This window comes from Phoenix dactylifera, chromosome 5, assembly GCF_051530095.1.
Source record: "Phoenix dactylifera cultivar Ajwa chromosome 5, Ajwa_hap1_PhDact_Kaust_v1.1, whole genome shotgun sequence".
NCBI classification, from domain to species: Eukaryota; Viridiplantae; Streptophyta; class Magnoliopsida; order Arecales; family Arecaceae; genus Phoenix; species Phoenix dactylifera.
Genome location: NC_143194.1, coordinates 7,106,453 through 7,130,531, shown reverse-complemented (window position 1 = coordinate 7,130,531; position 24,079 = coordinate 7,106,453). Strand labels below are relative to the sequence as shown.

At 37.2% G+C, this 24,079-nt stretch overlaps 2 protein-coding genes across 6 annotated transcripts; both read left to right on the top strand.

The window, feature by feature from the left end:
* Window positions 1-1,652: 1,652 nt before the first annotated feature.
* On the top strand, window positions 1,653-16,593 carry LOC103715337 (14-3-3-like protein). 5 transcript variants are annotated; one of them, XM_039129354.3, is made up of 6 exons: window positions 1,653-1,864; window positions 2,578-3,031; window positions 3,117-3,195; window positions 3,494-3,616; window positions 14,730-14,846; window positions 14,943-16,593. In XM_039129354.3, exons 2-6 carry the CDS (start codon window positions 2,625-2,627, stop codon window positions 15,000-15,002), a joined length of 786 nt encoding a protein of 261 aa, XP_038985282.2. In that variant the 5' UTR covers window positions 1,653-1,864; window positions 2,578-2,624; the 3' UTR covers window positions 15,003-16,593. The 5 variants fall into 5 exon arrangements, with proteins under 5 accessions (XP_038985282.2, XP_008801148.3, XP_008801149.3 ...); XM_008802926.5 differs by having other exon boundaries at window positions 1,654-1,960; XM_008802927.6 differs by having other exon boundaries at window positions 1,654-1,966.
* Window positions 16,594-17,488: 895 nt separating this feature from the next.
* LOC103715350 (acylphosphatase family) lies at window positions 17,489-23,134 on the top strand. The gene is made up of 2 exons (XM_026807784.4): window positions 17,489-22,548; window positions 22,657-23,134. Exons 1-2 carry the CDS (start codon window positions 22,327-22,329, stop codon window positions 22,924-22,926), a joined length of 492 nt encoding a protein of 163 aa, XP_026663585.3. The 5' UTR covers window positions 17,489-22,326; the 3' UTR covers window positions 22,927-23,134.
* Window positions 23,135-24,079: the final 945 nt, after the last annotated feature.

Below are 24,079 nucleotides of genomic sequence, written 5' to 3'. Positions count from 1 at the left end.
ACCTGGGGATTCTTGTGCCTGGTATTTATAGAAGAGAGGGTGCTAATCTGCTCAATTAGGATCGTACGATTTGCAGACAAGCAGTTAAGCTTTTTTCTTATCCACTGATCAGGGCGGTTAAGATATTTCTTTTTAGGCACACTATGATCGGACCCTTCCTTTTCAGTTGATCTGGTTAGTTACGATATTTTTTTTCGGGCACTAGGCTATAACTGATTATTCGGAGATTTGATTGCCATTGATTACATAGGACATGTGTCATTATCTGGTTAGCAGGCTATGTTATTAGGCAAGATTTTAGGTATGGCGAGTCCGAACCATATCAATTAATTATAACAATCCCATGTTATCAATTTGCGGAAATATCCTTGAAGAAACTATTTGCAATAGCTAATTTCGATGAGAGAATTTTTCTTGCAAAATTTTCTATGAACAATCAAATCATAGGGAATTCTCGAACCATCATATAATTTTTTTTTTTTGAAGTAACTCTCCAAAGTATTGACTATTTTTAGAGTATTTTTTATACTCTAGAATTTTATTTTAGTATATCCAAACAAACTCTAAATATAATTTTCCATAGCCTAAACCCAAAACTCATGCAACTCATGACAACCAATCATCAATTACTACATCTATCTAATTTATAAATACAATGATGATGTTCAAATAGTTTATCTTTGGCTAGTTATACATATAAGATATTTATATCTGACAAATAACATTTCATCAATTGCATAAAATACAACTATTACTATGTGCATCAAGTTGTTCCTCCTTTGAAAACAATCACATGCCCCTCATGTTTTGAACTTTATTATTTCAATTAAATTTTAAAAAGTTATCTCCAAAAAGAACACATCTGATTTTATTTTTGAAAAGATAATAATGATACCCCTTCAATTTTAGATATTTCCTAAAGATATCTCATCAATTTTAAGAAGCTTCAAACCGATGCTTCAAGTCTTCAGATCATTCCAAACTAGTCTTGTCGTTCATCTCTGTTAATAGAATTGTGTTGCATAACCATTATATAGTGGCACAAAATTATATTATGATCAAAATATTTTTTGTATCGGTTGTTTGTGGGGTGAAATATTGGCAAAGATCGCAAAGAACCCACCGCATAGATCTCAAAGCACTCTAACCTATGCACAAATATCAAAGCACCCTTAATATAGATTTATAATTAAAAATTATCCACTGCGCAGATTTTAAAGATCCCGATCTCAAAGCATCTTAGTATAGATCTATAGTTAAAAATTATCTACCGTGAAAATCTCAAAAAATTCTGAACCTTTTCATCCATTCATCCGCACAGAATTTAAGGCATTCCGAACAATTTTATTCATAATTTTTTGCACAAATCTCAAAATATTCTTAATATATGATTTATCGTAAAGGCCCATATATCTCAAAGCACTTCCAGCTTCTTGGTTCATCCGTATTTTGAAAAGAGCGAAACTATTTTGATCATGACAGACAAATATTGTGAGAGTTGAAGCGGCAATTTGGAATGATTTAGAAATTTAAAATACCGATTTGAATTTCTTTTAAACGAAGAGGATATTTCAGGAAAACGTTTATAGTTGAGACTGGCGAGGGGGCCATTATAATTTCTCCTGTTTTTTTCTCCTGACGGGGCGGGGTGTGAATGTAGCGGCGATTCACGCCTCTCACGCGAGCACCGCACCTGTCTAAATCTGGCCATGCATCGCGCAAGCTGGCTTCCAGCGGCGCCATGCTTTCTTCCTCGCCTCGGTCGCGCAGCCGTCGGTCAGCAACTGCGCAGGCTCACGAGTCTTTCCACTACCTGTCGCTTCCCCATTGGCTAATTGGCTATCCGTGCCCGAGCTTTTTAGGGGTCGACACCTCTGCCAACCTCCCAGCCCCCACCTTCTCTCCGCCCTCGAAAACCCAAAACCGGAGAAAGAGAGAACGCGGCTAAGGACGGAGAGAAGTCTCGGTTTTCTCAGCTCTTTTTTCTTTTCCGTTTTCCTTTCCGCTTTATTCCGTGAGATTTCTTCTTGTCGTCTCTATCGTCTCTGCCTTGCTCCATGCTTAGAAAGTTTATCTGTTTGTTATTAGTTTGATTGATACGATTCCTTGCATCCATTTTATTGATTTGGACCATTCTTCTCGCTTCCGTTTTTCTGCGGTCCAAGGAATTTGTATTTTTTTTATTAGGAGGTTAGATTTCATGATTTATATGTTGTTTTCTTCAAATTTTTGTTCAAGTGAAAATTCGGTTTCATTTGAAGGATTAATCTTTGATGGAAGCCGTACATTTCCCCTAAGTTTGCTCTCCTTTTTTTTTTTATTTGTTCCGAGAATCCAATTGATGATTCATAGCAGACTTCGGAAGACTGGAAAAAAAAGGAAAAAAAAGGATGAAAGAATTCGAGCAAATGCATATTCTCGTTTTTCTCTCCATAGTTTCTTGATTCGATTTTTAGCTTTTCTAGTTAATCGAGCTCCGCCGGCAAATAAAAATAAATAATTTTGTACTTTATTATATGTATATATATTTTAATTCCATTGAAGTTTTGATCTAGATCTGTTATTAAATGACTACAGAATATACGAGAGAGTGAGAAGTTCTACATAAAAGAGGAGGAGAAAAGATGTCTTCGGCGGAATCAACTCGTGTGGAGAATGTGTACATGGCCAAGTTGGCCGAGCAGGCAGAGAGGTATGAGGAGATGGTAGAATTCATGGAGAAGGTGGCAAAGACTGTGGATGTGGAGGAGCTCAATGTAGAGGAGCGCAACCTTCTGTCTGTGGCCTACAAGAATGTGATCGGGGCCCGCCGGGCCTCGTGGCGCATCATCTCCTCGATTGAGCAGAAGGAGGAGAGCCGTGGGAATGAGGATCATGTTTCCACGATCAAGGAGTACCGGGGCAAGATTGAGGCTGAGCTCAGCAAGATCTGTGATGGCATCCTGAAGCTGCTTGATTCCCACCTCATCCCCTCTGCCGCTGCTGCTGAGTCGAAGGTGTTCTACCTCAAGATGAAGGGAGATTACCACAGGTTGGTGGGATTATAGAGAATTTTAGAGTTGGGAGGCAGATGAAAAACAGCGTTCAGAATGTTATTGAATGATCATGCTAAACAGGTACCTTGCGGAGTTTAAGACAGGGTCGGAGAGGAAGGACGCTGCTGAGAATACACTGATGGCTTACAAGTCTGCTCAGGTCAGCCTTTTTCTTTTATTCTATCATTGCTGATATCTTGGTAGTGGCCTGGTACTAGTATCTCTTGGAGAAAGAAGAAGCAAATATTTCGACTGATAAAGAATTCTAAATTTATCAAAAGTTTATTTTTTTTCTCATACTCCTATTCATTTACATTGAATCTAGAAAAGTTGGTTTATCGTGATGATTCGGAAGAACTTTGCTTATCAAACTTTGTTCTCTTCAAGTATATTTTCCATGAATTTTGCCAAATCACTCATATTTTATTAGTTTAGAAATGATTTTGAATGTTTTGTAGGATATTGCACTGGCTGAACTGGCCCCAACTCATCCAATAAGGCTTGGGCTTGCACTTAATTTCTCTGTTTTCTACTATGAGATCCTGAACTCCCCGGACCGTGCTTGCAGTCTTGCAAAACAGGTTTCTTCCTGCTAATTATACTTCGTTTGATTTCATATGAAGTCGTTGAGTATTGGCTAGTTCTTGAGCAGTTTGTATTCAGATCTGTTCAGCAGGTATAATTCTTTCTGTTTGTTCTTGCTTCTTAAGCAGAACCAAGAACTCTTACATACAATGCATAAATAGAACTATTAGAATATGTTTGTCCAACCAAAGATTTTCCAAAGTCTGTTAAAAGTTTGCACAGATAGGCAAAAAAAAAAAAAAAAAGCTATTACAAAAGTTTTTACAAGCCTTGTTTACATCATCACATGAGTTGACTGCATTCTCCTTTGCCAGGTTATATCCATAAATGATGTCTGCGGTATTATCTAATATGGGCTATCTCTTGGAGTAAAATATTTATGAAGTGGAACTTAGGATACTTGATTGGTAACCTTGTAATAGACTATTCTTCGCCTTACCTAGGATTAAAATAGATAAGTGTGCAATTTCCCCTCAGTTATGTGTTGATGTTTGCATGCTTGGCATGATGGTGAGTGTGCAGGTGTCAGTCTGGATGTGCATACATTTGTGTTTTTGCATTCATGTCTGTTATAGGTGGATGATTTGTACTGCTATAATAGATAGAATCTATGTTAGGTAATGATTAAATATATAATATCATTCATACAAGAGCAAGGTTAAAATTTTGGTTTTAAAATTGTTTTAATCTGTTTTTAGGACAAATGGATCTGGAGCCTCTCATTGTTTCAGTCAAATTCGAATTCAAATGAACTAAAATTTTTAAAAAGATAATTTTTAAGTTAAGAAGTAAAAGATTGAAAACTCATTTCCACATATGCTGATATGTAATATATAAACTTTAAAACTTTTCTTGGTACAAACCCTATAATTTGTTTATTTTATCATTGATTTCTTTTTGGTGCAGTATATTGTGATTGTTAGTACACAATAGAATGATAACTAATGCTTGTGTGGGGGAGGATTAAGCAAGTTGAAAAAAACATACATGTCTCATTAAATATTGGAATGTAGTAGTTGATATTGTGTGTTCTGAATTTGTGGGTTAGGACTAGGATTGCTTGTCAAGCAGTAATTACTATCATTTATTTGGTCCAGATGATCTTCTGAGAGACATGTTTTGAAGGAAAGCAATTAGTCTATTGCAGGCCGGAATGGGACCAACTATCCTGTTCTAATTGGGTAGGCTAGGGATAAAAACAGCTAAAATGTTTCTCTGAATCTGCACAACAGCCAAAGTTATAAATCTTGGGCACATGGAAATGCATGTAATGCTTTCATTATTAGTTGAATGGTTAAGATTAGATATACTTCATAACTTATCTTTGGTAACAAACTTGCATTTTTAGCTTACTTTAATGAAAACAACTAAACAAAAGAGTTCATCTAGAAAAAGGGATTACTTGTATTATTTACCAAAATAATTCATGATCCCCACCTTCCTTTTTTAATGTGTGTGTGTGTGTGGGGGGGGTGCTTAGGACTTGGAGGATGTGAGTTTTTTGAGAGTTGCATCTTGGAGTGGAGATATAGTGGCAAGTGCTTATACTATAAAACTAGAGAGTAGTAGGAGAAAAGATCAACTACTTTTTTCATATGTTTGGTTCTTCTCTTATATTCTTTGTGAAGTCATAAGTTTACCATTCCATATTCCATGTCAAGATAATTAATGCGGTTAGGTTCATTCATCTATTAGGACAATTTTATACTAGCTTTCTCAGAATTACATGATGACCTCAATTTTATGATATAGGATTAGTTTTCACTTTCTCTTCAAGCAAAATATTACTCATTTCTTTGGGAAGGTGCAAGAATGCACTTTAATACAAATCTTCTGAGAAAGATATACCAAGTTAAGAGTTTAATTTATTGTATATGGTTGAGGAGTTTGAACATATTGTGTAAAAGTTGATCAATAAAAGGGCTACTAAGGTGACCAATAGGTAAAAGTGGGCCTTGCAAATAAGAGACACGTGTGAAGTGCTTTGTTTCTGAAAATGAAAACAACAAATTAAAATATATCCATTTTCACATAACTCTCTTAAAAAATTCTGCAACCTAGAGGTGAATTTCCTGAAATTTTTCTAGCATGTATCAAATTTTTTAGAAGAAACGCATATGGCAATGAATGCTGACCCAGGAAAAAGACTTCAACAACATGAAGAGAACCTTAAGAAGCTTGATTATAAGATTAATAAATTCTAGTGGTCTATTAATGGTATGGAAATTAAAATAGGAGAGATTTAAAACAGCATGAAGCAAATTGATGGCCTAGAGGGGAGCATGGAAGAACTCAAGGCATGATTTGACAACATGATGAATAATTTCTTAATTTTTTCAATTTTTTGTTTTCTTAAATTTTTGTTTCTATCTACAATTTTGATCATCATCGTTGTCGTATTTGTAATTTTATCGTTGTTTTGATGTCACTTATACAATGAAATGATATGGAATTTTAGTAGATTAGTTAATATATTTGTAAGTAAATATACACACAATACAACATATGGAGTACTTTAATGTATTTAAATTACAAAAAACGTACCGACATCTAAAATCTTGTGGAGTATCAATATCTCTCGTAGACATCGGCATTGTGCTTGTAGCTGGGCTCGACACAACAAAACAAGACTCCAAGAACATTGCGGCATAGTCCTGCATCTATATCCTCCCATAATTTGAGCTTGTTGGATAGCTATCTTGAGACAAGTAATTTGTGTACTCTAGATAGGTGGCTTGAGAGGAGTTATTTGTCTGATATTGGGCTAGCTATCTGAAAATCCCAGAAGCAAAATCTAATCCACAAGATACTTGAGACTGTGATGGATGGTGCCCGCTTAAATACGATATCTTAGACAAACTATATCCATATTGTCACTATCTGTCTATATGAAATAAGATCCAATATACGACTCAGATCTAAATATGTCTAAGGAACCTACTCACGTGCCATATCATCTACATTAGCAGTGTCATATCTTAAACAACCTCGAGAGGCCCATTTTTTATATGTAATAGTATCCTAGTGGGCTCTATTAGGTTGTACATCGTGGTTCTTGTCCTGTATGGTATGAGTAAATTGGAATTATTGGTGAATTGAAGACCATCTTGGGGTTGAGTCATAAACTGTCGTGTCACTTTGGTTACCAAATGCATCATCGCTTGAGCTGTCGACATCACTACAATCGTGGGATGATCTGGTCTCAAAATTTGAGCGAACAAACTCCTTGACTCTCTTGAATGGATGTACAACTACTTTTTCTATTCGTTTCTTGCTAGCTTGAGCACCTGCCTTCTTTCCCTGGATGCTCCTTTTTGTCTAGCTCAAGGTCCGCTAAAGGTACCGGCTCAGGCTGAACCGAATCCACCAAATTGGTAGGGCGTGCTAGTTCACGGAATGGTATGCCCTTTTCTTGATGACTCCATTCCTGTAGGTATATCAAGTACGCCCGTTAATCTAATACACAATCCTATTTTTTCAATTTTTTTAATTTATTTATATATTTTTAATAATTTTTAATTTCAAAAAATGTTTATATATCATAAATTCAGAAAAAATATGATTTCTACCTTAGAAATTACTTCTGAATTATGTAATACATACTACTAATTTCATAATTTTTTGTATTAATTATATATTTTTAATAATTTTTAATTTCAAAAAATATTTATATATCATAATTTCAAAAAATAAGATTTTTACCTCAGAAATTACTTTTGAATTACGTAATACGCACTACTAATTTTTCGTAATTTTTTAGTAATTATATACTTTTAATTATTTTTTGAATTTAAAAATAATTTTTAAATATTAATATTTTTTTAAAAAATTAGCTCAGATCCATGTAGAAATCAATAATGGATGCTACATATATTTTTCTAGGCCTTCGCGTATGCATCAAAGGCAACTTATTTCTCAATTTTTTTAAAATTTAGGCTTAGACTACTGTACGCATGATCGTATCAAAACTTGAATGAATCAACACCAAATTTTTATAGAGAGTAACTTGCATGTCCTTAAATACATTTTTAATTTTACATTTTTTAATTTATATTTATTTTAAAAAATTATTTTTTTAATCCAAAAATATATTTTTAATTTTTAAAAATTACATATAATTCAAAAATTGAAAATTTTTATGTCAGCGTATACATCGTCCATAGATCTACAACATATAAAAAAAGCCCAAATCAAAAAATTTGGCATGATCTTTTATTTTGCAATTTTTAAGTTATTTTTTCAAACTCCCAAAAAGAAAGGAGATAGAAAAGAGGAAGCACACTTTATTTAGTCTTGGCCCTTCTTTCTGATAGCCTGAATCAATATTGTTTGTGGACTTTTTGGAAAGAAGAAGCCTTGGCTCTGTGTGGACTGACCGTTGAGAAGACCTTCTCGAGCCTTCCCTTTCAGTGGCATTGGATTTTTAAAGCTAGTGGCCGCGCTGTGGCATGATAATGCCACAACGCCCTTGACTTGGTGACCGGTTTGCACCGAGTCCATATCAAACCTAACCTAACCGGTTCCAGCAGGTGCCATTGACGTTCCGACTCTAGGGGGCTGGAACCGTTTTTATATAGCGAACCGACCTAGTTTGGCACCGGGTCGATTCGATACTTTCTGCGGCACGGCATGGTTTGGTAGACCCTGGCTCGTACTGTGAGGGCTCAAATGGATTTCTGTGCCTAGTAATCTCGTCCATCGGCTATTTTTTAGTTAGGTTCGCCTGGATGGCAGTTTGAATCTACGTCTTCTCATCATCCGGTACGGACTCGTAGCTTTTTGGATCCTTGGAGTGGTATGATGAAGGCTTTGCTACCTAATGCTTTAGCTTTATTCTCTTCTTAACTACTTTCTCCTTGGCCACCTTAAAATCAATGAAGTACTTCATTAGCTGGTGGACCTCCGATGCGCATTTTTGGCAGGCAAACATGTCAGGGTAACTACCGGCCGAATGATGCATTAATGGTTACCCCTTCTCTCCTCGAACTTTATGTTGCAGCACTTGCACCTCTAGTGGTGCCGACACTCGAGCGTGACCTCATGATTCGAAACAATATTACACTTTGCCTCCTTCACTGGATCTATTCCTGCAAGTTTATCGAACATATGTCAAACATTTTTTTGTCAATTGATGATTTGAAAATTAGTGAAATTGCATTGTAATTAAAAAAATACCAAATTAGTTTGGAAAAATACTTGTACATTATCTATATGTAATACAATATTTAATAATTTTTAGACTTTCTTAAATATTTTTAATTAATTTTTTATAATAATTTGATAGACAAATCTAAAAAATTATTTTAATTCATAATAATGTAGAACTCTAACATAGATCTAGATATATTTTTATCTTAGATTATTATTATTTAATTAGTTATTTAAAAATAGTGAAATTTTACTATAATGCAATAAATCAATTTCTACTTTAGAAAGTATTTTTGAATTATCAATGCATAATACTACTTTTTATAATTTTTTTGTATTATCTAAATTTTTTAACTATTATTTTAGTTGTAAAAATGATTTTAAAAATAAAATATTCAGAAAATTAATTTGAGTTTGGATCAGTGTAGATCCTACCAAGGATGCTACATTTATTTTTATCGAGTCCATGGGTTTTTATGCACAGTAGGCTGCTTATTTTTTAAATTTATTGAAATTTGAGCCTATGCCTTTATGTGCATGATCATGCCCAAACTTAAATCAATCGATACCAATTTAGAAAGTAGCATGCCCACCCCTAAATATGCTACTAGTTTTACAATATTTTTTATCATTATTTTAATTTTTTATTAGTTTTTTATCCGAAAATATATTCTTAATTTAAAAAATTATGCAATTAACAAAAAATTATGATTTTGATGGCATTTTTAGGTCATCTATAGATCTAAATTATATCATGAAATCGTGCCAAAATTTTTGATTTGCTCCTATTTTCTTATTTTCTTGTCGATTTTTGGCCTTGAACGAAAAAGAGAGGAAGAAGGGAAGGGAGAGGGGCATTAATTGTTTCTACCTCCAATCTAGCTTAAATCTGCAAATTTCCTACCCTTCTAGAAATTTTCTATGATTTCTTTTAGAAAAATGAGGGAGAGGCTCAGAAGGTATGGGAGGCCTTTTAATTCTTCCACCTTAATTATTTAAGAGGGGAGGGGCTGATTGTAAGGGTGGCAAAAAGTAACCCGACTTGTCAACGCGACCCGTATCCGATTTGCAATAAAAAGGTTTGGATTCGGGCTAAACAGGATCAGGTCGCAAACATGTTGACTCATTTAAACTATTTGATAATTGGGTTGGGTTTGGGTTCCAAATTCTTGACCTGCTTAAGTTGTTTAACTCATTTAATAATTGAGTCAGGTCGGGTAAGCTGTTTAAAACACATCACACACTTCAAATATTTGCGCTTTTGGAGAGTTCTAGAGCACCCTTTCCTCTCCTCATTGTTCTCTCTCTATCTCTTTCTCCCTTCCCTTCACCATCAGATCCATGCTCCCCTGGCTCCATAATCGGAGGCTCTCACCAAGGGTTTTCATCACCATGCCGCCTTCTAAGCATCCTCACAGTCACTATCTTGTCGAGCCACTTCTACTTTCCATCCTCTCCCCCTCATCCTTCTCCTCCTTCTCCCCTTCTCTTTCCCCTTCTCTTTGTCTCACAATCGATGTCTTCTTCCTAAGGCTAAAGGGGTCTCTCCTAGGGACAAGCCACAACTATGAGGGCATTCTCTTTAGGGTTTTGAGCTCCATCTCACAGTCACCCATTGTACCCTCCGAGGCAACCACCATCTCCAAGAAGCTCACTGGAGTTCTAGCCATGCCACCTGGATCACCAGCACCACCTTCCTTGTCCTGGTGGTGCCCCTAATCATTGAGATGGACTGGGAACAGCAGATGAATGATATCGAGATGCAGCAGGCCAGCCTTCTTGGCACCGCTATCCCTCCGTGGCCACCCCGCCCCTCCTAAGTGATCGTTGGTTAGGTCAGCAAGGTTCTCCCCACTTAGGGCTTTCATTATGTTTAGTGTTCTTGATCTTGTAAGAAGCTCAAACCATGGGCCATAAAGGTTTTGCCTTTTGAAGTTACTATAGCCTATAATTGAAGTCATTATCTCTATCTCGTGTTTAATGTTCTGATGGAATTAGTTCTATTTGGTTTATCTTTGGTAATTATATCAAATGGAATGTTTTCAAGGTGATGTATTTCCTTTGATTCTTGGTTGTATTGCTAAATCCATGTCCGAGTTACTTATCTTGAATTCATCAAGAACTCGATTCCTTTGTGTTCTTTGATAGACAATAAAATTCACTTTATTTAGTTTTAGCAACAAAACAACCTATTAGACAGGTTAAGCAGGTTGCATCAAGTTACCTGTTATTAAACACGATAGGTCTAGGTTTCAAATCCTATCACTCTCATGAATTTCAAAGGAGAACCTGTGTTCTGAGAGAGAGGGGGACAATGGTAAATGGTTAAATATATCAAAGATTTTCAGATTTAACTGAAGATAGATTGTGGGGTATGATTACTAGAAAGAGTAGTTATACAAACCTATTTGATCTCATCAACTCATAGGGAGATTGAATTTTCAGCACTAAAAATTATCTCTGTTATTATAATGCAGGTTGTGGGGGTTGCATCTCAACACCATGAACTCCACTTCACCCTTTTTTTGACTTCTCCCTCTTTTTCATCATTTTTGTAAATGCCCTTTTTTTTATACTTTTCTAATAGCACTCCTACCCTGGTTTGTTTCTTGCTTTCCTTCTTGCCCAATGAGATCGAATAGGTTTCTAGTTAAGGAATGGCCTTGATGCATCCATGTCGAACCCACTAGAATATGAGTTCCCAGAATATTAGCTAGCTGTCTTTCTGACACATGCACCCCATTTGCAAAGTACTGGTTTGTGTAATGGAAATTGGATATGGAAAAGGTGAAGCTAGAGGCGTTCAAAATAATTACTAGAGCCTCCATGCATGGTAATTTTACAAGCCTATGAGGATCATAATGTGGCAACAAATGGACTAGAAAGGTGAGCATGAACTACTTATGATCAAATGCTGCCAAGTCGGTGCATAAATGAAGCATTTAAACAATAGTAGATTGGCAAGGTATTTGTTTCAAAGAGATGGATGCGGTGTGTAGGTTGTCAAGGGATTGCACAGCACGTGTTTTATGGGCTGCATATGTAGGTCACTAATGCAATCACTATTTTTAAAATATTAATAAATAAATAAATATAATAAAAGCAATAATAGTAGTTTCTTTTGATAAACAATCGCAATATTTTTAATAACAAGATCAACTAAAACAATTAATTTTTGTTATTTAGTATGTAATAGCAATAGTTAAACCAATATATTAATATTCATTCCTGTAACCAGCCAACTCGAAATGCATGTGCAACCCATCCAACGGTAGGAATGGCACTGGGTAGGGTATTTGCAAAATTTTCCCTACCCGTATCTGAACCCATTTAAAATCCTACTATCCAAATCCGATTAAAAATTTGTCCAAAAATTTCAAACTCGTCCCATCAAACCGATTAATCTTTATTTGGATCGGGTCATGTAGGTTCGGCCAAGTAGCCGACCTGAAATTACAAAAAATAAAAAATAAAATAGTGGGGGAGCATAGGGAAGGACCTTTGCATAGTGCAGGAGAGAGAGGGAGAGAGGGAGGAGAGAGAGGGAGAGGAAGAAAGGGAGAGGGAGGGGGAGAGAGAGAGAGGGAGAAGGAGAAAGAGAGGGCTTGAAAGCCCTCGTCATCGGGCATGGGGAGCTCGAAACCCTAACCCTATCCCCACGTGTGAGAGAGAGGAAGAGAGGGAGAAAGGGGGATGCATACCTTTAACATCGATGGGGGTGGGCAAGAGGCGAGGCTCGCGAGCACTAGGGGAGGCGAGGGTTGCAAATCGAATGGATGGGCCAGCAGGTGAGGGCGCTTTATACTGAACCAAATGGATAGTTTGAACTTTGAACTGTGCTGGTAGTAGACCGTTTTGGTTCGATATGCCCCAAACTTGCTGGTTCGATATAGTTTGGCAAACATTACTTTGAATTGCAGTCATCTGAAGTATGTACCCCTTTTTTTTAATGAATTATCTTATGCTCATGTTTGTAGTATGTAATTTCTTTTTTCCAAATAAATTGTACTTTGCCATCTTATGCTTAGATAATTTTTTTCCAAATTTGCAGTATTCTAATGTCAAATCTAATGAACTTGCTGAAGTTCATGTGAATACTTCACCTGGATCTGTCAAATATGTGCTCTCCAAGTAATATGGGAGATATCAAATTAACTGTTGTTAAAAGCAAGTTATATATTGCTGAAGTTCATGTGAATACTATGGTTCTTTTCTTTTAAATTATTAGATGAGTGTATAACCTTCTCTGCAAGACTGGAAATTCGGTTTGCATCAGATTCTGTTATAGTCCCCCCCCCCCCCCCCCCCCCCCCCCCCCCCCCCCCCCAAACAAAAAAAAAGTGGCTAAGACAAGTGTGGAGGCTCAAGAGGCATATATACAATATAGGGCTCGGTATTTATAAGGGGGTTTGATTTGAATTGGGATAGCCTAAAAGTTATGCCCAGTTTTAAAGGCATGGATCAAGGAACTTATCCATGCAATTGATTTAGATGCAAACTGGAAACTTCTTAAATGATGGCTTACCATCATGTATTATTTTTTAATCAAAATGAATAAGGGTGTAACTAAATCAGGGTTAAGCATGCCTTCAATGAGAAAGACCAGGCTGTCTTGATGAAATATTTTATGAGATTGAAGACACATAAAATTGGATAATATTCTGGAAATCTGTTTTCAAGAATATTGCGTTGAATTGGTGTAACAGAGTACCGGTTGCATTGTTAGACAAAAGGAAGCATGTGCTGCTCGTATCTGGCTAGGAGTTCAAATAGTTGGGTCATAAAGGATATATGTTTTTTAATAATTTGTTATCTCAATCTAGAATTAAATTTCAGGAATACTTTTAAGGGGTAGGGCATCTTGTGATCTTTGTGCTGGTGATGAGACTTTGACGTTGTCATTCGATCTTTATTGTCAGTTCTGCCTCTGTTTTGCTTGTGTGAAATCAGGTTTCTTAGTTCCTCCTCAAAAAAAAGAAATCAGGTTTCTTAATTAATTGAATATGTTTACAAGAAACCTAGTTTTGGTAAAGAATGCAAAATTTCTGATTGGTTTTGATATTCATATGCTCTTGAATGAGCGATGAATTTAATTCATAATTTAGTATAAAAATTTTAAAGATGAATTATTCAACTACATGATAGTATCTGCTTCCTCTGTTTACCTGCCATTTCCCAAGTTAGTATGGTTTTGACTATGTTCTCTAAAATTCCGTCATTTAGACCTTCTCTAAACCATTTTGAATCATTAACTCCAGTCACTTTACATTATTTTTAATCTAGTGCTAAAAACCCTTAGAATTAAACAAGAAGTCCAACTTTTAATGAATATCCAATCTGGTGGAAAAATATTAGCAGTATGTGAGTTAGAAGTCAATTAAGAACCCTATATCTACACCCTCCTCTGCAATAACAGTAAATTTTGAACCTTAAAAATCAATACATGTATTAATCCCTTTTAGTGCCAATTAAGCCATAAAAAATTCGAAGGCTTGGAACCCTAGCCTAATTCAGAATTGCAACTTCATATAAAGCAACACTGACATTTATCCTTGACCTTAATCCCAAATCTGAGAACTTGACCTTCTTCTATGCATCATTCTCTTAAAATTTATTGATCATTACTATAATTAAGTTTGAATGGCAGCTATCTTATTCTTCATATGCTCTCATATGATTCCACATTTCTAAAATTGAATTTTGCTAGATGTAAAAAAAGAAACTAAAGTGCCTTACTTTCCATCTTTTCCATTTTAAATGTAAAATTACAGACCAGTGCCATGACTGTTTTAAGAGATTGATGGATACCTTGTCTATGTTTCATTTGAAATTTTCAACAAGGTTTTTTTTTTAATTTTGTTTTTTTATTTTAATATGGTTGATTCCAGATCTGGCTGAGATTTCCCTTCGATCAGGTGGTTTTTCTTTGTTATCTTTGTTAAAATGTTTTGTGCTTTTCAGGCTTTTGATGAGGCTATATCTGAGTTAGACACTTTGGGCGAGGAATCCTATAAGGACAGTACACTGATCATGCAGCTTCTCCGGGACAACTTGACCCTTTGGACCTCTGATATCATGGTCTTATTCTTGCCTTCAGAAATTTCCGCTATTTTGTCCGTTATTTGATATTTGTATCATCCACCCTTACGATCTTTCATGTGTTATGGTTTCCAGGAAGATGCTGGGGATGAGATCAAAGAAGCTCCAAAGAAGGAAGCAGGAGAGGGGCAGTAATGGACCCATCCGTTCTTTCAGGATGGTGCCATGTACCCTGGAGTTTGTGGTTTCTTTTAAGTAGATATAGTGGCAATTCACATAAGCATGCAGGATGTCACTCGAAACTGCTGTTGTGTGTGGGTGCACCTCCTTTCTATTTGACCTACCAGCAAACATGTTTTACTTATTGATTGCTGTTCTAATTGTGCAAACTCGTTTTCTTTTTTTATTCATGTGGTGGATGGTGTTCTGTTGAAATATATTAAATTATAGACTGAGGATTTGAAAGAGTAAAGAAAGGCATGTGGCGACTTTGGATCGCCAGTGAACGATGGGCCAGGGTATGCGGCTCTCGCAATTGCAGGATATGAGGCAGATCAGATGTGCGGGACCTTGCCTCTAATGCTGAGCTTTTTTTATATAAATATTATATTTTATCAAGTGCTGAGACAAATCTTTGTTGCCTCATTATTGTTATATTTTATCAGCGAGAACTTTTAGGCTAGCACATTAGTAACTCCTACTGAAATCAACCTGGTGAATATTGTACTGGACAATTTTGGAAGTTGTGGAGTGCTGTGTGAGAGCATTCGAAAAGACTCCTTCAATGATGTACAACTTAATCTTGTTGACTTTACCAGGTCAAACTGTTTAAAATCTTTCCAGATTTCACCAGTTTGAACTGTTGAAATCTTAATAGCTTTACTACTTATGGATGTGGAAATCATACTTTGCTTTTTCTAGGTTGAAGCCTATGAAGGTCTGTTGCCCTCTAATTTTACTGCTGATAGAGCTGTTCATCTATCACTCATGAATTTCAAAGGAGAACCTGTATGTTCTGAGAGAGAGGGGGGACAATGGTAAATGGTTAAATATATCAAAGATTTTCAGATTTAATTGAAGATAGATTGAGGGGTGTGATTACTAGAAAGCATAGTTATACAAACCTATTCGATCTCATGAACTCGGAGATTGGATTTTCAGCACTAAAAATTCTCTGTTATTATAATGCAAGTTGTAGGGGTTGCATCTCAAAACCTTGAACTCCACTTCACCCTTTCTTTGACTTCTCCCTGCTTTTCATCTTTTTAGTAAGCACATCCTTTCTGTCAATCCTTTTCTAGTTGCACTCCTACCCTGGTTTGTTTCTTGCTCTCCTTGCCCAAAGAGATCGAATAGGTTTCTTGTTAATCAATGGCCTTGATGCACTATGTCGAACCCACTAGAATATGAGTTGCCAGAATATTAGCTAGCTGTTTTTCTGACACATGCACCACATTTGCAAAGTACTTGTTTGGGTAATGGATATTGGATACGGAAACGGTGAAGCTAGAGCGAGGCGAACAAAATGATTACTGGAGCCTCTTTTACAAGCCTATTGAGGATCATAACGGGGCAACGAATGGACTAGAAAGGTGAGCATCAACTACTTATAATCAAGTGCTGCCAAGCCAGTGCATAAATGAAGCATTTAAACAGTAGTAGATTGGCATGGTATTAGTTTTCAAAGAGATGGATATAAGGTCTGTTAACGAGCCGAGTTGCCAGAGCTTGGCTCGTTAGTCAAACGAGTCCAAATCCGAGTCAAAAATGAGGCCCGTTTAAATTCGAGCCCGAGCCCAAGCAGCTCACGACCCTTTTCGAGCTTGTGACTTAACACTGCCCAGTGCCCACCGAGTACTTCGAGGCAACAAAGAAAAAAAAAAGAACCCACACAAGGGCAAGAAGAGAGAGAGAGAGAGAGAGAGAGAGAGAGAGTTCTCTCCACGATATCCTCAAATCCTCTTCTCCCTCGTGCCCCGATTCGTCGATCCCTCCCCCTCCTCGCCTCCTCGCAATCCCTCGATCCCTCCCTCCGCTCCCCATCGAATCGAGCCCCCATGAAGAAGCCCCCTCTCCTCGCAGCCTTCCCTGACCTCCCCCATCGGGAGATCCATCTACACCGCGGCGGCGGATGGAGCGCCAACTCGATCGAACTCATTTGGCTTTCAGCTTCTTGGGGTTAGATCTTGGAAGGTTTCTCGCCGTTCTAGGAATTTCTAGGGTTTTCTTTGCTTTCTTGGCTCCAAAGCGTGGGTTTGGGGTGGTTCCTCTTCAATTTACCCCTCCTCTCCAACTCACTCCTCCCCTTGCCCCCCCATGCCCTGCTCCACCTTCGGCGCCACGGCTATGGCGACATGGAAGGCTGATTCGGTGCTGCCAATCGCGGCGACGGGAGGAGGGGAGTGGAGAGAGGAGTTCTGAAAGCAACTGGAGGGGATAGGGTACTGCCTGTTCTGGAGTTCGGAGAGGAGTACCGTCGGGAGAGCATGGCGGTGCGGAAGAACCGGAGGAAGTACCTCATGGTGGTGGTCTCCAGCGGGGTGAACCAGCAGCGAAACCAGATCGTCGACGCGGTGGTCATTGCCCGGATCCTTGGTGCCGCCCTCGTCGTCCCAATCCTCTAGGTCAACGTTATCTGGGGAGACGAAAGGTACTATCATCATCATCGGAATTGCAATTGAAGCCTAAATTCTTTGCCTTTTATCGAGCTCGAGCTTTAGCTTGGGCTTGGGCTCGGGTTTGAACTCGTATATTGAAATAGGCTTTACGAGCTCAAGCCCGAGTTCGAGCCCAATACATAGCTCGGTACGGAGCCCGAGCCCGAGATTCTGTGAAACGAGTCAAGTCCGAGCACGACTCGGCTCGTTAACAGGCCTAGATGGATACGGTATGTAGGCTGACAAGAGATTGCACAACACGTGTTATATGGGCTGCATATGTAGGTCGCTAATGCGATCACTATTTTTAAAATATTAATAATAAATAAATATAATAAAAATAATAGTAGCAGTTTCTTTTGATAAACAATAGCAATATTTTTAATAACAAAATCAACTAAAACAATTAATTTTTGTTATTTTGTATGTAATGACAATAGTTAAAGCTATATATTAATATTCATTATTGTAACCATGTAACTAGCCAACTTGAAAAGCATATGCAACCCAACCATCGGTAGGAATTACAACAAGTAGGGTACTTGCAAAATTTACCCTACCCATATCCGAATCCATTTAAAATCCTGCTACCTAAATCTATCTCAAATCCAATTAAAAATTTGCCGAGAAATTTCAAACTCATCCCATCAAAAAATGGTAAATTTGTCGGGTACCCTAACCCACCCGATTAATCTTTATTTGGATCGGGTTATTTCAGTTGGGCCAGGCAGCCAACTAGAAATTACAAAAAAATAAAAAATAAAAAAGTGGAGGAGCATAGGGAAGGACCTTTGCATGGAGGCTAAAGTGGTTGACATTGAGTTTGGAGATCCTCTTGGATTAGTATGTGGTGTGTTGTAGTCCCTCTTTTGATACTTAGGGTTTAATAATTGGTATCCTTCTTTAGAGAATTTTTTGATTCTATGCCTATGGATTGTAGTCCATTTTCTATGATTTGTATGCCCCATTCATTGCTTTTTCAATAGTTCTGGTACCTAGGCATCAAGTGGAACCATGTGCATGCTTGTTTACTGGTTGATTAAAAGGCTACACCGACGTTGTTATATTAGGGTTTTTTTAATGCTAAACTATGTGTGTTTGCAACAACTTAAAAAGTAGAGGGGTGTCGCAACAATAGAATGAAAGAAGACGGGTGCATTAGTGGAACTATTTAAAAAGTAGAAGAGGTGTCCGTGGAACCGACACAAAAGTAGAGAAGATGTGGGTGGGTCCGGTGGGACAATGTAAAAGTTTAGAGGATGTCTTTATTGGATAAATATGTTTATTAGACATATTATTGGAATATAAAGCATATATTTTTTCTATATTTTCTCAATTATTGGAAAGATCATGCTTAATCTTTAAATCTATTCATCCTTAGTTTTTTTTTTTTAATTATATAGTAGATGATCATTTCCTGTACCACTTTGTTATAGAAATAGCATAATGTAACTAAAGCCTAGAAACTTAGCTTATAGGACAACAACTATAATTTTAGTTATCCCCCAAAAAATGCAATGATATAACATTGACTAATTATATCCAACTTTAAAAGCCACCCATGAGATTAAGTAATAGAATTATTTAAACAAGTATAAATAAAAATATTTTTCTCAATGTTACAGTGTTTTATGCATTATATGGGTGGTCATAATTGCCGGATAATACTTTGAGCATATTAAAGAAAACTTCCAACTTTAACAAATAATTTTTTTAAGAAAAATGACAAATAATATATATTTTACATAAAGAAAAGTGCTAATTACATGTTAAATTGATTGTCATATTCATTTTTTATTAAGAAGGTTATGAAACTTCAAATTAATTTCTCTCTCCTCTGGATCTTTTTTTACTTTGTGCTAGTTTTTGGCTAATTTTATATGTATATGCATACATAGCCTAACTAGTTGTAGAAAAAGCTGTTTCAACTATAGTTGTCACAGTTGGTAGAGTCATTTCAAAGCCTATAAACAATAGATACAAATATCTCTTTTCAACCATCTTTTGAGCAAGGTAACCAATAACCTTTCATTTTGAAAACTTGATATTGGATTGTGTATTGTTGAAGTTAATCCAGATTTCTAGTTTATCTCCATCCTTGGATTAGTTTGGCTGATTGTAGATCAAGTCCATCATTATCTCTTATATTTATCTAGTTGATGAGTTAGATGTTTATTTGTACTGGTGTGGCCAAATATAATAAAGTTTTTTTAGTTTCTCCCCCATTATAGTTTACTCTCTTCTATGTTTTTATGAGTTTGCCCCAACATATATCAATAATATGTAAGCTCCTTTTTCTTGAACATCCAATTATTTTTGTAGTTTTGAAATGATTTCTATTTTTTAAAGTACTTTTTTTAGAATAATAGTAGGAGCACCTCCAAGTAAAAATTTTTGATTTGACAATTTAGAAATAGTCTATAAAGATTTGAACCCAAATCATTCTCCTCATTTTAGGGAGTGGTGCAATATAACCATTTCTCCCTTTTTGATGAGTGAGGCTTCGATATTGAGTCTAATAATAAACTAAAAATTAAGGACTCTATTTGAGCCATCCATTTGCATTGGGAAAAGGTAGAAACTAGGAGTGTCAATTCTATTTGTTTCTATCATTGGAAGATACCTTCAATCATTAATTTTCTCTCTCTTCTATGCTAACCAAACTTTTTCTCATGGAGACTAAGTTGTCATTTGTTCGCTAAGCAAACTTCTTTGGTCCCAAAATCAATTGCCATATAGTAATTATATATTCTCTTTGGTCCTTCTTTATCTGAAATCTAATCTCGGACCCTTATCATACTTCCTAGTTTTAACTCTTGCCGAGCATCACTAGTTGAAGAAGATAATGATTATGAAAACCCAGACCTAGATATTTCTTGATTACAACCCTTCTAGACCACCACTGATAAAAGTATGAGAAAAGTGAAGGGGAGTCAGGAGAGATGGTGGAATGTAGTAGTGGTTGAATGATGATAATCATGGGCATAAAAAGTTATGACGAAGGGACTTGTGATGGTGATTGATTAAAGGTGGTGAAGTACTGGTGCTGCCAACAAACAGAAACCAAGGTCATTTGTTGTTGCTTTGTTATTACAAGGTCGAAGATGGAAGTGTGGTTGATAGGATTGTGTCAAGATAGAAAGCAAAGGAAGGCATAGAGGATGGACTTTGAAAATAACAAGTCATGCTTCATTTCATTAGAAGGTTGAACACATGGATAAATATAAATACCAAACTTTACATCCATTCAAATTATTGCTAGAAGGCAACCTATGATCATGAATACATGTAGATCTAAGCATATAAAAAGTTGGAATTAACGTCAGCCCAATATAGAAACTTACAACTCCTTACTCGAGACAACTTGTTGTCCGATAGATCATTGTAGAGTAGCCCTAAACTTCATTTGATTAATAGTTGAGTGCTTAACTTGAAAACTTGATCGAACCCAGATTTTTGCTAGGTTAGGATTATCGTTAAGTATTATAACTTAATATCCATGATAGTAGCAGTTGTAATATTGACACAGGCATTAATATATGGAAGCTTACATGTAAGAAAGCAAGCTAGTGAAGGTTTTGAAAATAACACAAAGGCGTCAAAGTAATGGAAATAAGGTGGCTACAGTTGTGTTTGGACATATAATATGCAATATAAAGGTTAATGAAATTTGTAGAAGAGGCAGAGGTGTGGATAGTAGGGTTTGAGAGGGTTAAGTGAGAGTTAGGGTGAGTTTAAGATGGACCAAAGCTAGAGTTAGGGTAATAAACATAGGCTACAGATTATGACAGTGCTCATCAAGTCCTAGTTGTTGGTTGCCATTGATGGGTTGAAGGAGTTTGCTAGTATCAATTCTTTAATAATATAGGAAGAGGGAATGAACGTGAAGATAAATGAGATAAGATTTTGTCAGAAAAGTATTAGAAGTCAAATTGCACTTTTCATTCTTTCTATCCCTTTATTTTTTTTGTTTTTAGGATTGGGAACTTATTCTTGGAACCCTAGTAGTGTTAATATAATAGAATATATTTAGGGTATAAACAACATATATTGGTAATATAACTTTTCTTTTAATTAATATACTTAAAAGAATTGCATTGGGCTCTAATATTAAGTCCGTCTCAACTAAAAGTTAAGCAATTATGATGAGCTACAACTAAGGTTAATCGAATCATAGTTTAAATCCTACTCAAATTAATCTCATATTTTCACATATCCAAGCTAGACTTAGAACTCGAGGGAGTCTAGTTGGGTTTCTCCCAATCTCAAGCCCAGCCAAAATATACGGTTCGAGTCGGGCCTAGGCCCAAGAATAGAGCTCGACTAAACCCTGAACCAAGCCCAGACTAAAGGCTTACTGATCTTGATCCGATAAGCACGATGGCTTAGACCCTACTAAGCCCGACTGTGCCTGGCCCAAATGCCATGCAAAATCCGCAATACCAAGCCCTAATTTCCGTCCGAACCTCTTCCTTCGCCACCGTAACATCTGCGGCTTGTCCTTCCACTTGTGCCGTCAAACCATCTCTTAGTTTGTGCTTGAGAAGAAATGGAAAGAGAAGAGGGAGAGCAGGGAAGAAAGGATAAGTATAGGGCCCAAGGAGTGAAGAAGATCGCGCGCGCGCGAGAGAGAGGTGTGAGAGTACGGGTGGGAGGGCGCAGGGTTAAAAAGCGTTCGGGGCATGGATGGTGGCCGTCTGGGCTTAATCGGGCTTGAGCTGGGTTTAGGCTGGGCCTAGACTTTAATAGGGATGTATAACCCGAGGCAGACTTGAGCCGATCTCTTTCTCGAAGCCGACCGGACCCAATGGACCTAAGGCTGACCCGGCCCATTTCCAACTCACACCTGCATATAACGATGGATGCCTCCATCTGCGTGCATCCCACGCAAGACGCAGGGAAAAGGAACAGTGCTGATGCCGATCTCACTCTCGAACGGACCGTTCCCACGGGCCGCCAGTTTCTTCTCCCGATCCCTCCACCCCCATATTACTCTCGGGAGAAACAGAGCCTCTCAGAACCTCGCTATGAACACTTTCGCCGCCGCCGCAACGCCGCCGATGCCTCCCTCAACCAAAAAAACCGTCCGCTCCTCTCCCTCCTCTTTCCTTCCATGTTTAGTTTATTTTTAGTCCCATATGTTGATCTGTTTTCTATCCACTTAAATTCTGTCTTCGTTATCGTTGCTCCAGGTGAAGGTCGTGATCAAGGGCCGGGTCCAGGGAGTGTTCTTCCGCGACTGGACGGTCCAGAACGCCCGGGAGCTCGGCCTCAACGGCTGGGTTCGCAACCGGAGGGACGGCTCCGTCGAGGCCCTCTTCTCGGGAGACCCAAACGCCGTCAACGAGATGGTCGAGAAGAGGTGCCGGGTCGGGCCTCCCGCAGCTGCCGTCACCGCACTCAACGCCTTCCCCTCCGATGAAGATCCCGGCCAAGGTTTCGAACGCAAACCCACAATGTAAAATTTGACTAGAAATAAGAAGGGATGTGAATATAATTTGGATAAAAAAGAGTGTCAGTTGACTATCTGAATATAATTGGCCTTAACGATATGCTGTTATGCAACTTGCAGTAATAATGCATATGTTTGCAGAGCATTTCTTGTTTTATATAACTTTTGTTTGTGTTCTACTTATTCGAGCAGCTTGCTAATAGAATTTATTTTTTCAATTTTGTTTTTGATATGGCTGATATATATCTCTTTCGGTTTTTATGAGACTAATTTGATAGTTAATTGCATTCAGAATTTTGAACTCTGATATATTTTTTTTTGAGGAAAAAAAAGGTTCGTACTTCGTAGTGCTTTTTTATATGGCAGCTGTAAGTTCTTCATATGTTTGTGCTGCTCTCAAGGGTTTGTTGTTATAAAGTAGTGTTAATTATATTTCACCAAAATCAAGGTTTTCATTATTAGGAAAAAATGACATAACAACAGTTCTTTGTTTGTAACTGTTGCCTGTAGCCTTCTGCTTGCAATGGAAATGGTGCTGTACATGTGCCAAACCTCTTAAGTTGAACAATGACTTTGATTCCCTATATTGTTTGTCATTGAAGGTGAAGTTAGTGGGGTAATGCTGGATTCGATGGTTGCCTGATGATATGAATAAACTAATGATGGGTAATAGTATTCTAATCTGCTAGTAAAATTGGATTCATCAGATCGGAGTCATAACAAATTGAGCAAGCCACCTGATATGCCATGAAATCTTTGCTTTCATAGTCCCTTTGCGGTTTTCTAAACTTTTTTCTAGGAAGAATCTGGTCTTTTATTTTCATTCTTTTCTTTAGATCTTCATTTGTAATCTGATTCATCCACTATTCTAAAAAGCAGTCTATGCAGCTGCATGTGCAGAGGCGGCCCCTGGACCATGCCGCGCAGGCCATATGCGGTCCCTTTATGTGCTGGGCCACACAAGCAGGCCGATATGCCTAGGTGGGCACATATGCACCTGCATACCTTAAGTACTATATGTTTTTGCCACTTCTTTTTATAAAATGTGTACTTCAAAGTCCAAACTTTTTCTTTGGAGAAATCAAGTGAAACTTTTAAACTTTATTGGAGGCTTCTAACAATGTTTTGATGCAATTTATAGTTTACTCTTTGCTGCATTGAGC

Coding starts and splice junctions, on each gene's coding strand:
- LOC103715337 (XM_039129354.3), top strand. CDS start 2,625: ATGTCTTCGGCGGAATCAACTCGTGTGGAGAATGTGTACATGGCCAAG. Junction 3,617..14,729: donor CTTGCAGTCTTGCAAAACAG/GTTTCTTCCTGC, acceptor TGTGCTTTTCAG/GCTTTTGATGAGGCTATATC. Junction 14,847..14,942: donor TTTGGACCTCTGATATCATG/GTCTTATTCTTG, acceptor TATGGTTTCCAG/GAAGATGCTGGGGATGAGAT.
- LOC103715350 (XM_026807784.4), top strand. CDS start 22,327: ATGCCTCCATCTGCGTGCATCCCACGCAAGACGCAGGGAAAAGGAACA. Junction 22,549..22,656: donor CTCCCTCAACCAAAAAAACC/GTCCGCTCCTCT, acceptor TCGTTGCTCCAG/GTGAAGGTCGTGATCAAGGG.